The sequence below is a fragment of the Muscardinus avellanarius genome (genome assembly GCF_963383645.1).
Source record: "Muscardinus avellanarius genome assembly, chromosome: 18".
Lineage (NCBI taxonomy): Eukaryota > Metazoa > Chordata > Mammalia > Rodentia > Gliridae > Muscardinus > Muscardinus avellanarius.
In genome coordinates, this window is record NC_137804.1 from 25,192,678 (window position 1) to 25,207,704 (window position 15,027).

Here is a 15,027-nt window from a genome sequence, read left to right on the forward strand (position 1 = left end):
AATACAACTGTTGGTCAGCTGTTCATCACTGAGACAGTCAACTTAAACACAGGAAAAGTTTAATTTGGCTCACAGATTTGGAGGTTTCAGTCCATGGTCAGTTGACCTCATAGCTTTGGGGCCTATATATCGTGGTGGGAGTGCACGGTCAAACAAGCTGCTCACTGCATGGCCTGAAAGAGAAGAGGGGCCTGAGTCAGGTCCAAAAATCCCTTCTAGGCACACCTCCATATGACCAGGAGACTTCCAACTATACCCTACCTCTTTTATTCTCTCTCTCCCTTCCTTCTTTCCTTCCTTTCTTCCTTCCTTCTCTCTTCCTTTCTTTCTTCCTTCCTTTCTTCCTTCCTTCCTTCCTTCCCTCCCTCCCTCCCTCCCTCCCTCCCTCCCTTCTTTCTTTCTTTCTTTCTTTCTTTCTTTCTTTCTTTCTTTCTTTCTTTCTTTCTTTCTTTCACCCAGGAGCATTCTTCCTCTGAGATACACCCCAGCCTTTTTATTTTTTTTAATTTGGAAACAAGGTCTCACTAACTTACTAAGGATAAGGACCTTGTGGGAGTTTAAATTTAGGGACAATCAGATTTTTCTGGTAAAACTGACCAACTTTGTTTTATTTTATTTTTAGTACTGGGGGTTGAATCCAGGGGTATTCTAACTCTGTGCTACATCCCCAATCTTTTTTTTTTCCTTTTTTTTTTTTTGTAGAACTGGGGGTTGGATCCAGGGGCATTCTACCTCTGAGCTACACCCCCCAGCCCTATTTTTTATTCTTTATTTTGAAATAGCATCTCATTAAGTTGTGGAGGATCTCACTAAGTAGCTGAGGCTGGCAGCAAACCTGCGATCCTCCTGCCTCAGCCTCACAAGTACTAGGATTGCAAGCGTGCGCCGCCATGCCAGCCCCAATCCTTTTTTAAAATTTCATTTTGAGCCGGGTGTGGTGGCGCATGCTTGTAATCCCCGCGCTTGGGAGGCAGAGACAGGAGGATCGCGCCACTGGCTTAAGAGACCCTGTTTCCAAATAAAAAGTATAAAATAGGTATTGGAATGTAGCCCGGAGGTAGAAGGGCTTCCAGGAAGCCAGTACCAAAAAAAAAAAAAAAAAAAAAAAATCAGATAATATAGAAAAACCCAAGAAAGTGGTTTAAAAGCCTTTATCTCACTGAGCAGAAAGAAATCGTTGGTACATTTGGGCATTTTGGCAAGGCGTTTTCCTCATTCATGTGCATGTGTGTAAAGAGACTGTAATATAGATTTCTACATATAGTATGTATAAGTTGGAATTTCTAAAGCAATACCACAGTTTAACTTACTATAGTTTTGTCATATACTTTAATATCTTTTTATTTTTTGGGGGGATTTTCTGGGGATCAAACCCAGAGCCCTGTGCATGCTAGGCAAGTAGTCTATTACTTAGCTACATTCCCCAGCCCTCATATATATGCGTAAGCTGGGGGTTGAATGTAGGGTTGCTCTACCTCGAGCCATACTCCTAGACCTATTTTATTATTTTAAATCAGGGTCTCACTAAGTTGCAGCCTCCTGGCCTCAAACCTGTGATTCTCCTGTTTGACACTCACCAGTGCTGGGGTTCCGGGTGTGGCCCACCACACCATGCTCTTGGCTTTTTCAACATGCTTATTTCTGCAGATACACTTTAGAATCTTTTGCTTAGTTTTTTCTTCCAAGTGTTAATCAAGATTTTGATTTTAGTCATATAAAGATGTTAAATAATTCAAAGAAATAAATTGAATCTCTACTATCAAGGCTCTGCTTATGGAATAAATATGTATGGAAGTAAAAATGACATTTTGTTTATATTTTCACCATTAGGAGTATATTCCTACTGTCTCCATTCTGTGCAATCCAGGGATGAGAGCTCGTCACTGGGAACAGATGTCAGAAATTGTAGGTTTTGACTTGACTCCAGATTCTGGAACAACACTGAGAAAGGTTTTGAAATTAAACCTTACACCATATTTGGAAAAGTTTGAAGTGATAAGTGCAGGTGCAAGCAAGGTAAGCAGAGAGCAGCAGAAGTCCTCCGCTGAGTTTGTTAGCCTCATAGTCACAGTTCCTATTGTGGTTGAAAGTATATAGCGCTGGGTGGCAGTGGGAGGGGTTGAGGGAGAAAATCATAGACCACCTTCCCCACAAAAAGGATGTGCTTGCTTGCATGGAACCCAGACCAGAAATGGCGCCTTTGACCTCTTCCTAACTTGGCCACATTCTGATAAAGTTGGATAATTAACTAGTATGGATACATGATTATTCCATTAAGAATTCTAAGTGGTTGTATGTGTAGCATGTGATATGGTGGTGTGTGTGTGTGTGTGTCCTAGCAGAATACGTATGACTCTAGAGACAGGATTCTTGAAACATACAAACACCTTCCGATTACAGGCTGCCAACAAACAGGCCACTTTAGAGAAAGTTTGCAGGTATTTTATTTTGTTGTCTCTTTTAATAGTGACAACAATAGGTTTTACAGGAAAAGTGAAAAAAAGATTTTTTTTGGTGTGTGTGTGTATGTGTGGTACTATGGATTAAACTCAGGGGCATTCTGCCTCTGAGCTACACCTTCAGCCTAGTTTGTTTTTTATTTGGAAGCAGGGTCTCATTAGGTTGCTGAGGGCCTCACTAAATTGTTGAGGCTGGCTGTGAACCTGTGATTCTCCTGTCTCAGAGGCCTCCCAAGTGCTGGGATTACAGGCACGTATGTGCCACTGCGCCTGGTTGAAAAGTGAATTTTAAAACTATATTCATTTTTTTTTTTGTGTGTGTGTGGTACTGGGGATGGAACCCAGGGGCCTTCTGCCTCCGAGATACACTCCCAGACCTATTTTATATTTTATTTGGAAACAGCGTCTCACTAATTTGCTGAGAGCCTCCACTAAGTAGCTGAGGCTGGCTGCAAGCCTGTGTGATCCCCCATCTCAGCCTCCCAAGTACTGGGATTGCAAGCCTGTGCCACTATGTCCGGCTTAAAACTATATTCTTATGAGAAATTTTTCAATCATTAAAAAACTTTTTATTTTTTTTTCATGGAACTGGGGGTTAAACCCGGGGGCATTCTACCTCTGAGCCACATCCCAGCCCTATTTTTTATTCTTTATTTTAAAACAGGGTCTCACTAAGTTGCAGAGGGCCTCACTAAGTAGCTGAGGCTGACCACAAACCTCAATCTTCCTGTCTCAGCCTCCCAAGTACTCAGATTACAAGCATGCACCACCCTGTCCAGTCATTAAAAAGCTTTCTAATAAAAATTATAATATAGTCACAGATTGTCTTCTAGAAATGATAGTATAATGTATCAAATGCTTACTTAATTCACTAGGGCAAGTCAGTAAATTAAATAAGATCCCTTTTCGCCATTCCATATTTTTTCCGTTCTTCACTTTTAGGAATTTTCCTTAGAGAAAGCCATGCACACAATGATAGGGACTTGGGATGATATTGCTTTTCACATAAGTCTGTATCGTGATACTGGAGTTTGTATTCTTTCTTCAGTGGATGAGATTCAGGCAATCCTTGACGACCAAATTATAAAAACGCAAACAATGAGAGGCTCACCTTTTATCAAACCATTTGAAAAAGAGATCAAGGTATGTACGTATGGTAGTCAACTCTCGGTTACTTATAAAATTTGCACTTTAGCTTCTATGGAAATCAGGGTGAACATTCCTCAGAAATTTGAGAATGGATCCACTGTATGATCCAGCTATACCACTCCTGGGTATCTTTCCAAAGGGACTGAAATCATAAAATTATAGTAATATATATGCATATCCATGTTTATAGCAGCACAATTCACAATAGCCAAATTATGGAACCAACCTTGGTATCCATCAACAGATGAAGGGATTATGAAATTATGAGATATACACACAGTGGAATTCTACTCAGCAATCAAAAAGAAAAAATTAGAGCTGGGCGTGGTGGCACACGCTTGTAATCCCAGCGCTTGGGAAGCTGAGACTGGAGGATTGTGGTTCATGGACAGCCTCAGCCACTTAGTGAGGCCCTTTGCAACTCAGCAAGACCCTGTTTCAAAATATAGAATAAAGGCTGGGTGTGGTGGTACACGCTTGTAATCCCAGCGCTTGGGAGGCTGAGACAGGAGGATCGCACAGGTTCGAAGCCAGCCTCAGCTACTTAGTGAGGCTCTCAGCAACTTAGTGAGACCCTGTTTCCAAATAAAATAGAAAAAGGTCTGGGAGTATAGCCTGGAGGTAGAAAGCCTCTGGGTTCCACCCCCAGTACCACCAAAAAAATAAAAATAAAAAATAAAAAAGATATATAGAATAAAAAATAGAGCTGGGGCTGTAGCTCAGAGGTCGAATGCCCCTGGGTTCCATCTCCAGCACCACACACACACACAAAAAAACCCAAAATAATGTCATTTGCAGAAAATGAATGGTCCTGGAGCACATTGTGCTAAGTGAGATTAGCCAGGCACAGAAAGTGAAGGATCCTATATTTACTCTAGTATGCGGAAGCTGGGGAGTCATCGAAATACCAGAAAGACTTCAGATAATGGAGGAGAAACTTCAGTGGAGACAGGAGGCGGTCTAGGGGAAGGGTGGAGGGAGACCGTGTCATTGACATTATGTGAGTAAGTGAGAAATTCCAATGCCAATCCCAGTATCCTATAAGCAGAGGAGGGGACTGAGGAGGGAGCTGGGGGAAACCTGTCAAGTGCTGTGTGCGCGTACCTCATTATCACTGTGACGGGCATTATGATGTAAGATTCTGATGCACCCATAAAAGTATAAACAATTGCACACAGGGAAGTAAGTCCCTTTATTGGATGGCATTCTACCTCCAAGCTATACCTTTAAACTTTTTTTTTTTTGGTGGTACTGGGGGTGGAACCCAGAGGCTTTCTACCTCCAGGCTATACCCCCAGACATTTTTTATATTTTATTTGGAAACAGGGTCTCACTAAGTTGCTGAAAGCCTCATTAAGTAGCTGAGGCTGGCTTCGAACCTGCGCAATCCTCCTGTCTCAGCCTCCCAAGCGTGGGGATTACAAGCATGCGCCACCGCGCCCGGCTACCTTCAAACTTTTTTATTTGTTTATTTGTTTATTTATTTATTTATTGTGGTACTGGGGATGGAACCCTGGGGCATTCTACCTCTGAGCTACACCCTCAGCCCTATTTTTTATTCTTAATTTTTGAAACCGGGTCTCACTGAGTTGCAGAGGGCCTCACTAAGTAGCCGAGGCTGTCCGCGAATCACGATCCTCCTGTCTCAGCCTCCCCAGTGCTGGGATTCCAAGTGTGTGCCACCACACCTGGCTATTTTTTAAGTTTGAAATAGGGGTCTTGCTAAGTTGCTGAGGCTGATCCTCCTGTTTTAGCCTCTGGCCAGCTTGCTCTAATGATTTGAAAAAGAAAATTATGTTTTATTAAAAATTTACCACTGATAGTGATATACTTGGAAGGAAAACAGTTGGTTTCCTTCTGTCCTGTGTTGGGTATTGAACCCAGAGCCCAGTGCTTGTGAAACACAGACTCTTTCACTGAGTTACACCCCATTCCCAATGGGTATTATTTGTATTTTGAGAAGTACAGAGCCAATTCAAGCTGTATTCTTCTAACTTCTAGTAAAGTTCTGTACATAATTCTTTAAGTGTATTTGTGAACATATAGCTTGAGAATTTTTTAGAGTAATTAGTGAATTATTGTCTATTTGAGAAAAACAGTGATATTTGAGGCCTAATAATAATACTAATATTCCCTGTGCGACAATAATAATTATTATTATTATCGTTGGGGCACAGGGAATTGAACCCAGGGACACTCTATTTTTTATTCTTTATTTTGACACAAGATCTCACTAAGTTGCGGAGGGCATCACTGAGTAGCTGAGGCTGGTCGCAAACACGTGACTCTGGGTCAGAAAGATGATCTGGCAGCCTTTGATGGTTAACTTGGTTCCTAGAAGGTTTTCTCTAGAAGGTTTAATCCAAAAGAAAGAAACTATTTATTTATTTATTTATTTATTTATTTATTTATTTATTTATTTGGTGGTACTGGGGTTCCTGGAAGCCCTCCTTCCTCCGGGCTACACTCCCAGACCTATTTTATATTTTTGAAACAGGGTCTCTTACGCCAGCACGGCTGGCTTCGAACCTGCGCGATCCTCCTGTCTCCGCCTCCCAAGCGCGGGGATCACAAGCGTGCGCCACCACGCCCGGCTGAAAGAAACTATTTAAAGGAATGTTGGTAATCAGTAGCTCCTCTGTGGCCCGCACTCCCACAGGTTCTCACCTGGATAAGTTTCTGCCCATCACATAACAATAGGTAGTATCAAAATTCTAACCAGAGACTTAGATAAACTGGGGGAAAGACAAAAGCTGGATTATTTCCCCTGATACTGATTATTTTTTAACTAATTGCCAGGTTCTGCTCTAGGGGCTTTCCATTTAGTAGCCAGTTTAATCCCCATAGCAGCAGACCTTCAAGAGCAGGCACTATTGTTGTTTTCTGTATAAATAGGTAGGAAAACCAGGACTTGGAAGGATAGATAATGTGCCCAGTTTTACCTAGCTGTTAAATGACAGAGCTGAGATTCAAACCAGGCAGTCGGGTTTTTTTTTTTTAAACCAGGTATAATTTTTATTTTATTTTATTTTATTTTTGTACTGGGGATTGAACCCAGGGTATTCTACCTCTCAGCTATACTCCCAGCCTTATTTTTAAATTTATTTTGAAACAGGGTCTCACTAAGTTGTGGAAGGCCTCACTAAGTAGCTGAGGCTGGCCGAGAACCTGGGATCAGTAACTTATTGAGACCCTGTTTCAAAATAAAAAAGGGAGGGGGCTGGGGGCGAATCTTCAAAGAAGAATGTCCCTGGGTTCAATCCCCGGTACCAAAAAAAAGGGGGGGGGGAGAGCGATTACATGAATGGTGTTTAGGTCTAGGCAACCTCTGAAAATAAAGAGGCTTATTTTACTTTATTTATTCATTTCATTTTAATCTATCTAAAATGTGTTCATGCAGAGAAGTATTATTCAGTCTGGCACTGTGGGTATTTGGCTGAATGACTGTTTATTTTGGAGGGAGAGGGGGAGTGGAATCTGTTCTGGAAATTGTAAGAGAGTTAATAGCTTTCTGGGCTCTACCCACCAGGTGTTAGTAGCCTCCTCCTTGCCAGCTGTGAAAACTGAACATATCTCCAGATACTGTCAGCTGATCCCTGGGATGGGAAGCAAAACTGCCCATGGTTGAAAGATTTGGTGTAGAGCAGAATATGTTCTTTTGGGACTTGGAGTGGTTCCCCTAAAGATTAGGAAATCATTTAAATAACTTTACAGTCACTGCTAAATGGGAGCATCACTTTCTTAGGCAAATCTTGAGCTTCCTAGAGCTTTCTGAGTCCAGTCAAGTGACCTTAAGCCATAGCTATTGAACTAAATAGACACTTCGCAAAAGAAGAAATACAAATAGCCAATAAATATATGAAAACATGTTCAACATCATTAGCAGAGACATGCAAATCAAAACCACCTTGAGGTTTCACCTAACCCCAATTAGAATGGAAAGCATTAAAAACACAAACAATAACAAATGCTGGCAAGAAAGTAGAGACGTAGGAACTGTTGGTGGGATTGAAAATTAGTGCAACCACTTTGGAAAACAGTGTGGAGGATCCTCAGAAAAATGGGACTGAAACTACCATATGACTCCGCTAAACCATTGCCGGGTATCTACTCAAAAGAATGGAAACAAAACTACCAGAGTAACACATGCATAACTATATATATAGTTGCACAGTTCACAATTGCCTAATTATGGAACCAGCTGAGATGTCCATCAACAGACGAGCAGATGACAAAACTATGGAATTTTACTCAGCCATAAAGAACAAAATGATGTCATTTTCAGAGAAATGGATGGAACTGGAGAAAATTATGCTAGGTGAGATTAGTTATCACAAAAAGTGGAGAGTTGAGCCAGGCGTGGTGGTGCATGCTTGTAATCCCAGTACTTGGGAGGCCGAGACAGGAGGATCTGGGCTCGCAGCCAGCCTCAGCTACTTGGTGAGGCCTTGTGCAACTTAGTGAAACACTATTCTGAATAAAGAATAAAAAATAGGGCTAGGGGTGTAGCTTGGAGGTAGAATGCTCCTTAGTTCAATCCTTAGTTCTGCCAAAAAAAGAGAAAAGCCAGATGTTCTCTCTAATATGCAAAGCTAGGGAGAAAATGGGACATAGGAGGGACTCCAGACAACGAGGAGAAACTTTGGATGAGTGAATAAGGCGACCTGACTGAGGGAGATGGGAGGGGGAGAGGGGACGCTCAATGGACAGGATGGACACGCACAGACTCATCACAGCCGGCCCCTGTGCCGAGCTTGGGAAGGAGGGCAGAGGGGGAGGAAGGCGGAAACGGGGGAGGCTCAGTGAGTGCTGTGTGCACGTGTGCCTCCATCGTCATCAAGATGTCAAGTTACAATGTGCCAAGAAAAAACAGTTCAGGAAATTGGTTATTGTAATTTATGGCTTTTCTTTAACAACTGGAACTTAGTACAGTGTGCTTTTCATTAAGGCCTGGGAGGATCGTCTGATTCGCATACAAGAAACCATTGATGAATGGTTAAAAGTCCAAGCTCAGTGGCTATACTTGGAGCCCATTTTTTGTTCTGAGGATATCATGCAACAGATGCCAGAAGAAGGGCGCCAGTTTCAGACAGTCGACAGACACTGGAGGGATATCATGAAGTTCTGTGCGAAAGACCCAAAGGTGAAGTGTTTGTGTTGTGAAGTGTTTGTGTTGTGAAGTGTTTGTGTTGTGAAGTGTTTGTGTTGTGAAGTGTTTGTGTTGTGAAGTGTTTGTGTTGTGAAGTGTTTGTGTTCTTTGTTACAGAGGTGAGCCTTTATTTTTAGGCATTAAGAAAAGTATTTGAATTTTTTATTACAAAAATGAAACCTACTCATTTTATACAACTGGAAAGTTACAAAAAAGAAAAAATTAAAGTATTAAAATAATTTAACTTGCTGGGCATGGTGGTACACGCTTGTAATCCTAGCATTTAGGAGGCTGAGACAGGAAGATCGAGGTTTGAGGACAGCCTCAGCTACTTAGTGAGACCCTCTGCAACTCAGTGAGACCCTGTTTTAAAATAAAGAATAAAAAATAGGGCTAGGGTATAGCTTGGAGGTAGAATATCCCTGGGTTCCATTCCCAGTACCGCAAAAAAAATCATAATTTAACTTTGCAATTCATAAAACACTACTTATAACTCTTTATTTTTATTTTTTATTTTGTGCAGTACTGGGAATGGAACCCAGAGGCATTCTACCTCTGAGCTACACCCCCAGCCCTATTTTTTATTCTTCATTTTGAAACAGGGTCTCACTGAGTCGCAAAGGGCCTCACTAAGTTGTAGCTGAGGCGGTCTTTGAACAACGAACCTCCTGTCTCAGCCTCCCAAATGCTGGGATTACAAGTGTGCGCCACCGAGCCCGGCCTACTTATAACTCTTTGTATACAGCAGCTGTTTTAAATGTACATTTAATTCACTTGACTTCCACTGTATACAACACTCCTCTCCTCCTCACAAAATAAATAAGTAAACGCGGTGGGGGAGAGCAGTTGATTGTGCAGGTGATTCTCTAATGTGCTTGAGAGTGATGGGAAGAAAAAAATTACCCTTGGTTGGTCTCCATTCCTGTCTCTCCTTGTGAGAATAACACCCTTTTGTATGTGGTTCTAATGTGAAAGACAGGCTGTATTTTTCATACATCTAGTACACATACACCATATAAAATCTGACATCCAACTTGAGAAATAATTTATTTCAATACTAGATGAAAAATTATTTTTGCCAGACTTATTGAGAGTCAGTAATCTAGTGAAATTTCCAAGTTTCAAGGATTTTGTCTTACTTATTGACCTTAAGTTTTCTGCTACATCGTTGCTTGTAGATCAGAGGTCGGTAAATTCATCTGCAAAGGGCCAGATAGTGAAAATTTTAAGATCTGTGAGACTAGGGTCTTTTTTGCAATGATTCAATTCTGCTGCCGTTATAGTGAGAGCGCAACCAGAGACTACATGTAAGTGAATGGCTTGCTGCGTTACAAATTAAACTTTGCTTATGGACACTGACAATGCTATATATCATGAAATGTTATTTTTTAGCTGGGCATGATGGAGTATGCTTGTAATTCCAGTACTTGGGAGGCAGAGACAGGAAGATCGCAGGTTCAAGGACAGCCTCAGCAAGTAGTGAGACTCTCATCAACCTAGAGAGACCTTGTTTCAAAATAAATTAAAATAGGGCTGGTGGTATATAGCTTAGAGGCAGGATGCCCTTGGGGTCAATCCTCAGTAACACGCACACACACGCACACACACACATACACACACACACACACACACACACACACACACACACACTTCTTTTGATATTTTTGACCTTCTAAAAGTGTAAAAATAATTCTTAGCTCACAGCCCATGCAAAAGTTCCTAGCAGGCTGGATTTGACTATTGGGATATAGTTGGCCAATTCTTGCTTGTAGACTATTAAGTTTATAGTTGACAGTTGTACTTCTATTCTGTAATTAGTGCCCTCAGATAAGAATTTTATGTCTTATTGAATTTTGATGATTTATACATTATAAAAGATATTTCATAAGCTTTTTGAAATTTTAACTTTTTTTTAACATAAAGTACTAACTGATGTGTGGATCTTATAGTTTATAATTGTCTTGTATACCAACATGTCTCTTTTAGGTTCTCGCTGCTACTTCTTTAACAGGTTTATTGGAAAAACTACAAAATTGCAATGAACTTTTGGAGAAAATTATGAAAGGACTTAACGCGTATCTTGAAAAGAAACGTCTTTTCTTCCCTCGGTATGATGGGTAACCAGTCGTGTTATAATTTAAAGCATTTTCTGATGTGTGATGAATTATCACTAAAGCTTTTGTATGTGCATGCTTTTCTCTAGTTTTTTCTTCTTATCTAATGATGAAATGTTAGAGATCTTGTCAGAGACCAAAGACCCACTTCGAGTTCAGCCTCACTTGAAAAAATGCTTTGAGGGCATTGCGAAGCTGGAGTTCCTTCCCAACTTGGACATCAAGGCCATGTACAGCTCCGAAGGCGAGCACGTGGAACTGATAGAGCTGATCTCCACGTCGGCGGCGCGGGGCGCTGTGGAGAAGTGGCTCATCCAGGTGGAAGATCTGATGCTGCGGAGCATTCATGATGTGATCGCCTCGGCCAGGCTGGTACGTGGCCTAGGATTTAACACAGGCCCCATGTTCTGCAGCTCTTGTGTTTTAGATTTTGAATGGGTACCAGTAATTTATTCTCTCTATTTTAAACCATTTGTTATTTTCTTCTTTCTGTTCTTAACATCATTATTAAATTAACGATATTAGTAAAAACTGGTAATATAAAATTATTAAAGAAAAAAGGTATTAAATAACAAGAGGTAATAATAATAATAATAATAATAATAATAATAATAATAATAGGAACCCAGGGGCATTCTACCTCCAAGCTACACCCCCCTGCCCCATTTTTTATTCTTTATTTTAAAACAGGGTCTCACTGAGTTGCAAAGGGCCTCACTAAGTAACTGAGGTGTCCACAAACTGTGATCCTCCTGTCTCAGCCTCCCGAATGTGGGGATTACAAACGTGGGACACCATGCCCGGCTTGCATTTTAATTAATTAATTAATTAATTAATGGTACTGGGGGTGGAATCCAGAGGCTTTTCTACCTCCGGGCTATACTCCCAGACCTATTTTTATACTTTATTTGGAAACGGGGTCTCACTAAGTTGCAAAGGGCCTCACTAAGTAACTGAGGTGTTCACAAACCTGTGATCCTCCTGTCTCGGCCTCCTGAATGTGTGGATTACAATCGTGCGCCACCATGCCCGGCTTGCATTTTATTTTAAATGTAAGAAAAGACTAGAACTTTTTTGGAGGTAGGGCATACTGGGGATTGAATCCAGGAGCGTTCTACCTTTGAGCTACACCCCCAGCCCTATTTTTAATTTTTGAAACAGGGCCTCACCAAGTTGCAGATGCCTCACTAAGTAGCTGAGACTGGCTGCAAACCTGTGATCCTCCTGTCTCAGCCTCCCAAGTACTGGGATTGCAAACCATCATCCCTGGCTTGACAGGATATGCTGTTGACAGGAATGCGAAGACTATTTTAATCAGGGGAGGGACATAATCTGTTTTATATTTTTGTATCGCTATGACTATTATATAAAGAATGGATTAGTGAGTGTATGAAAACAAGAAGGCAAATCAGAAGAGCCTTGTATTAGCACAGATGAAAGATGCTGTAGGCTGATATAGACAAGGGGCAGATGATATGGGCAAAGTAAACAGATTATAAATATACTTTCTAGTTATTTCCAACAGGTATTAGTGACAAGTTGGCTGTATAATACAAGGACGAGGAGGAGAAAATCTTAAGACTTGAAGGTTTCTGATTTGAGCATATGGGCGGCATTTATTTTGGGGAAATGGCTGAAAGAAAAGCAGATTTGTAGAGATGAAGAGTTTAATTTTAGTAACAAAAACAGCACTATATTGGTACAAAACAGACTGTTGACTGGTGGAATAGAATAAAAGATACAGAAGCAAGTCCTCACAATTATAGCCAATTGATTTTTGACAAAGGAGATAAAAACACATGCTGGAGAAAAGACAGTTTTTTATTTTTAAACAAATAATGCTGGGGGAAACTGGATAGCTATATGTAGAAGAATGAAATTAGACTCCTCTCTCTCTCTGCACAAAAGTCAACTCAAGATGGAGCAAAGGCCTGAAATTAGACCAGAGCTTTGCAATTATTAGAAGAAAATATAGGATAACTTTTCAACATATAGGCACTAGTAGAAACTTCCTCATTAAAACCCCCAAAGCTCAGGAAATAAAACCAAGTATCAATAAATGGGATGGCATCAAATTTAAAAAGCTCATGCATAGCAAAGGAAACGATCAAGAATCTGAAAGAAGAATGTACAGAACGGGAGACAATCTTTGCCAGTTATTTCTTTAATCAAAGACTAGTAAGTAGAATATACAAAGAACTTAAAACACTCAACACTCAAAAGCACATAACCCAAATTTTAAAAAAGTAATAGTTTTTAATTTAATAGCTGAATAGACACTTCTCAAAAGAAGAAATACAAATGGCCAATAAATATATAAAAATGTTCAACATTCTTAAGCAATCAGAAAAATGCAAACCAAAAATACACTTAGTTCCCATCTAACTTCAGTTAAAATGGCAATCATCAAGAATACACATAATAGCCGGGTGTGGTGGCGCACGCTTGTAATCCCCGCGCTTGGGAGGCGGAAACAGGAGGATCTCGCAGGTTCGAAGCCAGCCGCGCGCGCTGGCTTAGGAGACCCTGTTTCCAAATAAAAATGTAAAAATAGGTCTGGGAGTGTAGCCCGGAGGTAGAAGGGCTTCCAGGAACCCCAGTACCACCAAAAAAAAGAAAAAAAAAGAATACACATAATAAACCAGGTGTGGTGGCACATGCCTGCAATACCAGTGCTTGGGAGGCTTGCGACAGGAGGATGGAAGGTTTGAAGACAGTCTGAGCAGCTGAGACTCTCATCAACTTATTGAGATCCTGTTTCAAAAATAAAAATAAGGCTGGGAAGCCGGGCATAGTGGCGCACACTTGTAATCCAAGCATTTGGGAGGCTGAGACAGGAGGATCCGGGTTCATGGTCAGCCTCAGCTACTTAGTGAGGTCCTTTGCAACTCCGTGAGACCCTGTTTCAAAAATAAAGAATAAATCCAGGTGTGGTGGTTCACGCTTGTAATCTCAGTACTTGGGAGGCTGAGACAGGAGGATCACGTAGGTTTGAAGCCAGCCTCAGCTACTGAGTGAGGCTCACAGAAACTTAGTGAGACCCTGTTTCCAAATAAAATATAAAATTGGTTTGGGAGTATAGGTCAGGGGTAGAAAGCCCATAGGTTCCATCCCCAGTACAACACACACACCAAAAAAATAAATAAATAAAATAAATAAATAAATAAATAAATAAATAAATAAAAATAAAAAATAGAGTTGAGGGTATAGCTCAGAGGTAGAATGCCCCTGGGTTCAATCCCCAGTATCACAAACATAAAAAATAAAAAAAAAATGCTGTTGAGGATGTGGGGAAATAGAAACCCTCATACACTGTTGACGGGAGTGTAAATTGGTACAACCACTGTACAACCACTCATGGAGATCAGCATAGAAATTCCTCAAGACTTGGAGTAGAATCACCGTATGACCTAACCAGACCACTCTTCAGTATCTTTCCAAAAGAATCCAGTCAGAATACTGTATGTTTATAGCATTACAATTCACAATAGCCAAATTATGGAACCAGCCTAGGCGTCTGTAGACAGATGAATGAATAAAGAAAGTGTGATACATACACACAGTGGAATTGGGCTGATTGGGTGATGTGTGCATGTATATCTCCACAAGATTATTATCCCATTGAGATGTATGATTACAATGCACCAATAAAAATTTATTTAAAAAATAAGAAAAAATAGAGCCAGAGGGGGAAAAAAAAAAGAAAAATCAATAATCAAATCTGTCCAGAGATAATCCATTAGCATGTTGCTTTCATTTTTCTATTCTTTTGTTAATAAGTATTTAAAATATAATTGTGATTTATAAACTTTTTAAGTCTTTTAATAGTCTTCTAAAGTTTTTCATGACTATATGATATTCTAAAGTGCAAATATGCCAACTATTACGCTTTTTATTGTAAGACATTTAGCTTCTTTTCTTCTCTCTTCCAATCTTTTGAATTATCCAGGCTTATCCAGAATCTGCAAGAAAAGACTGGGTGAGAGAATGGCCTGGCCAGGTTGTACTTTGTGTTTCTCAAATGTTCTGGACTTCGGAGACACAGGAAGTTATAAGTAGTGGAACAGAGGTAAAGCATTATTTGATTTTAAACAACATTCTTTTCTTTGTTCCATTTCTCTGTTTGCTTGTCTATTTTTTTTCAGTACTGGAGACT

General features: G+C 40.4%; 1 protein-coding gene across 1 annotated transcript in view; it reads left to right on the forward strand.

Moving 5' to 3' along the window:
• The window catches only part of DNAH12 (dynein axonemal heavy chain 12), a gene marked incomplete at both ends in the record, with an annotated part of 212,727 nt that overhangs the window by 62,229 nt on the left and 135,471 nt on the right, over nt 1-15,027 (forward strand). The window contains 6 exons of the mRNA XM_080715991.1: nt 1,831-2,016; nt 3,402-3,602; nt 8,557-8,751; nt 10,744-10,865; nt 10,961-11,243; nt 14,821-14,940. Of these exons, the coding sequence (XP_080572117.1) occupies nt 1,831-2,016; nt 3,402-3,602; nt 8,557-8,751; nt 10,744-10,865; nt 10,961-11,243; nt 14,821-14,940 (1,107 nt within the window). The remainder of the gene's footprint in view (nt 1-1,830; nt 2,017-3,401; nt 3,603-8,556; nt 8,752-10,743; nt 10,866-10,960; nt 11,244-14,820; nt 14,941-15,027) is intronic.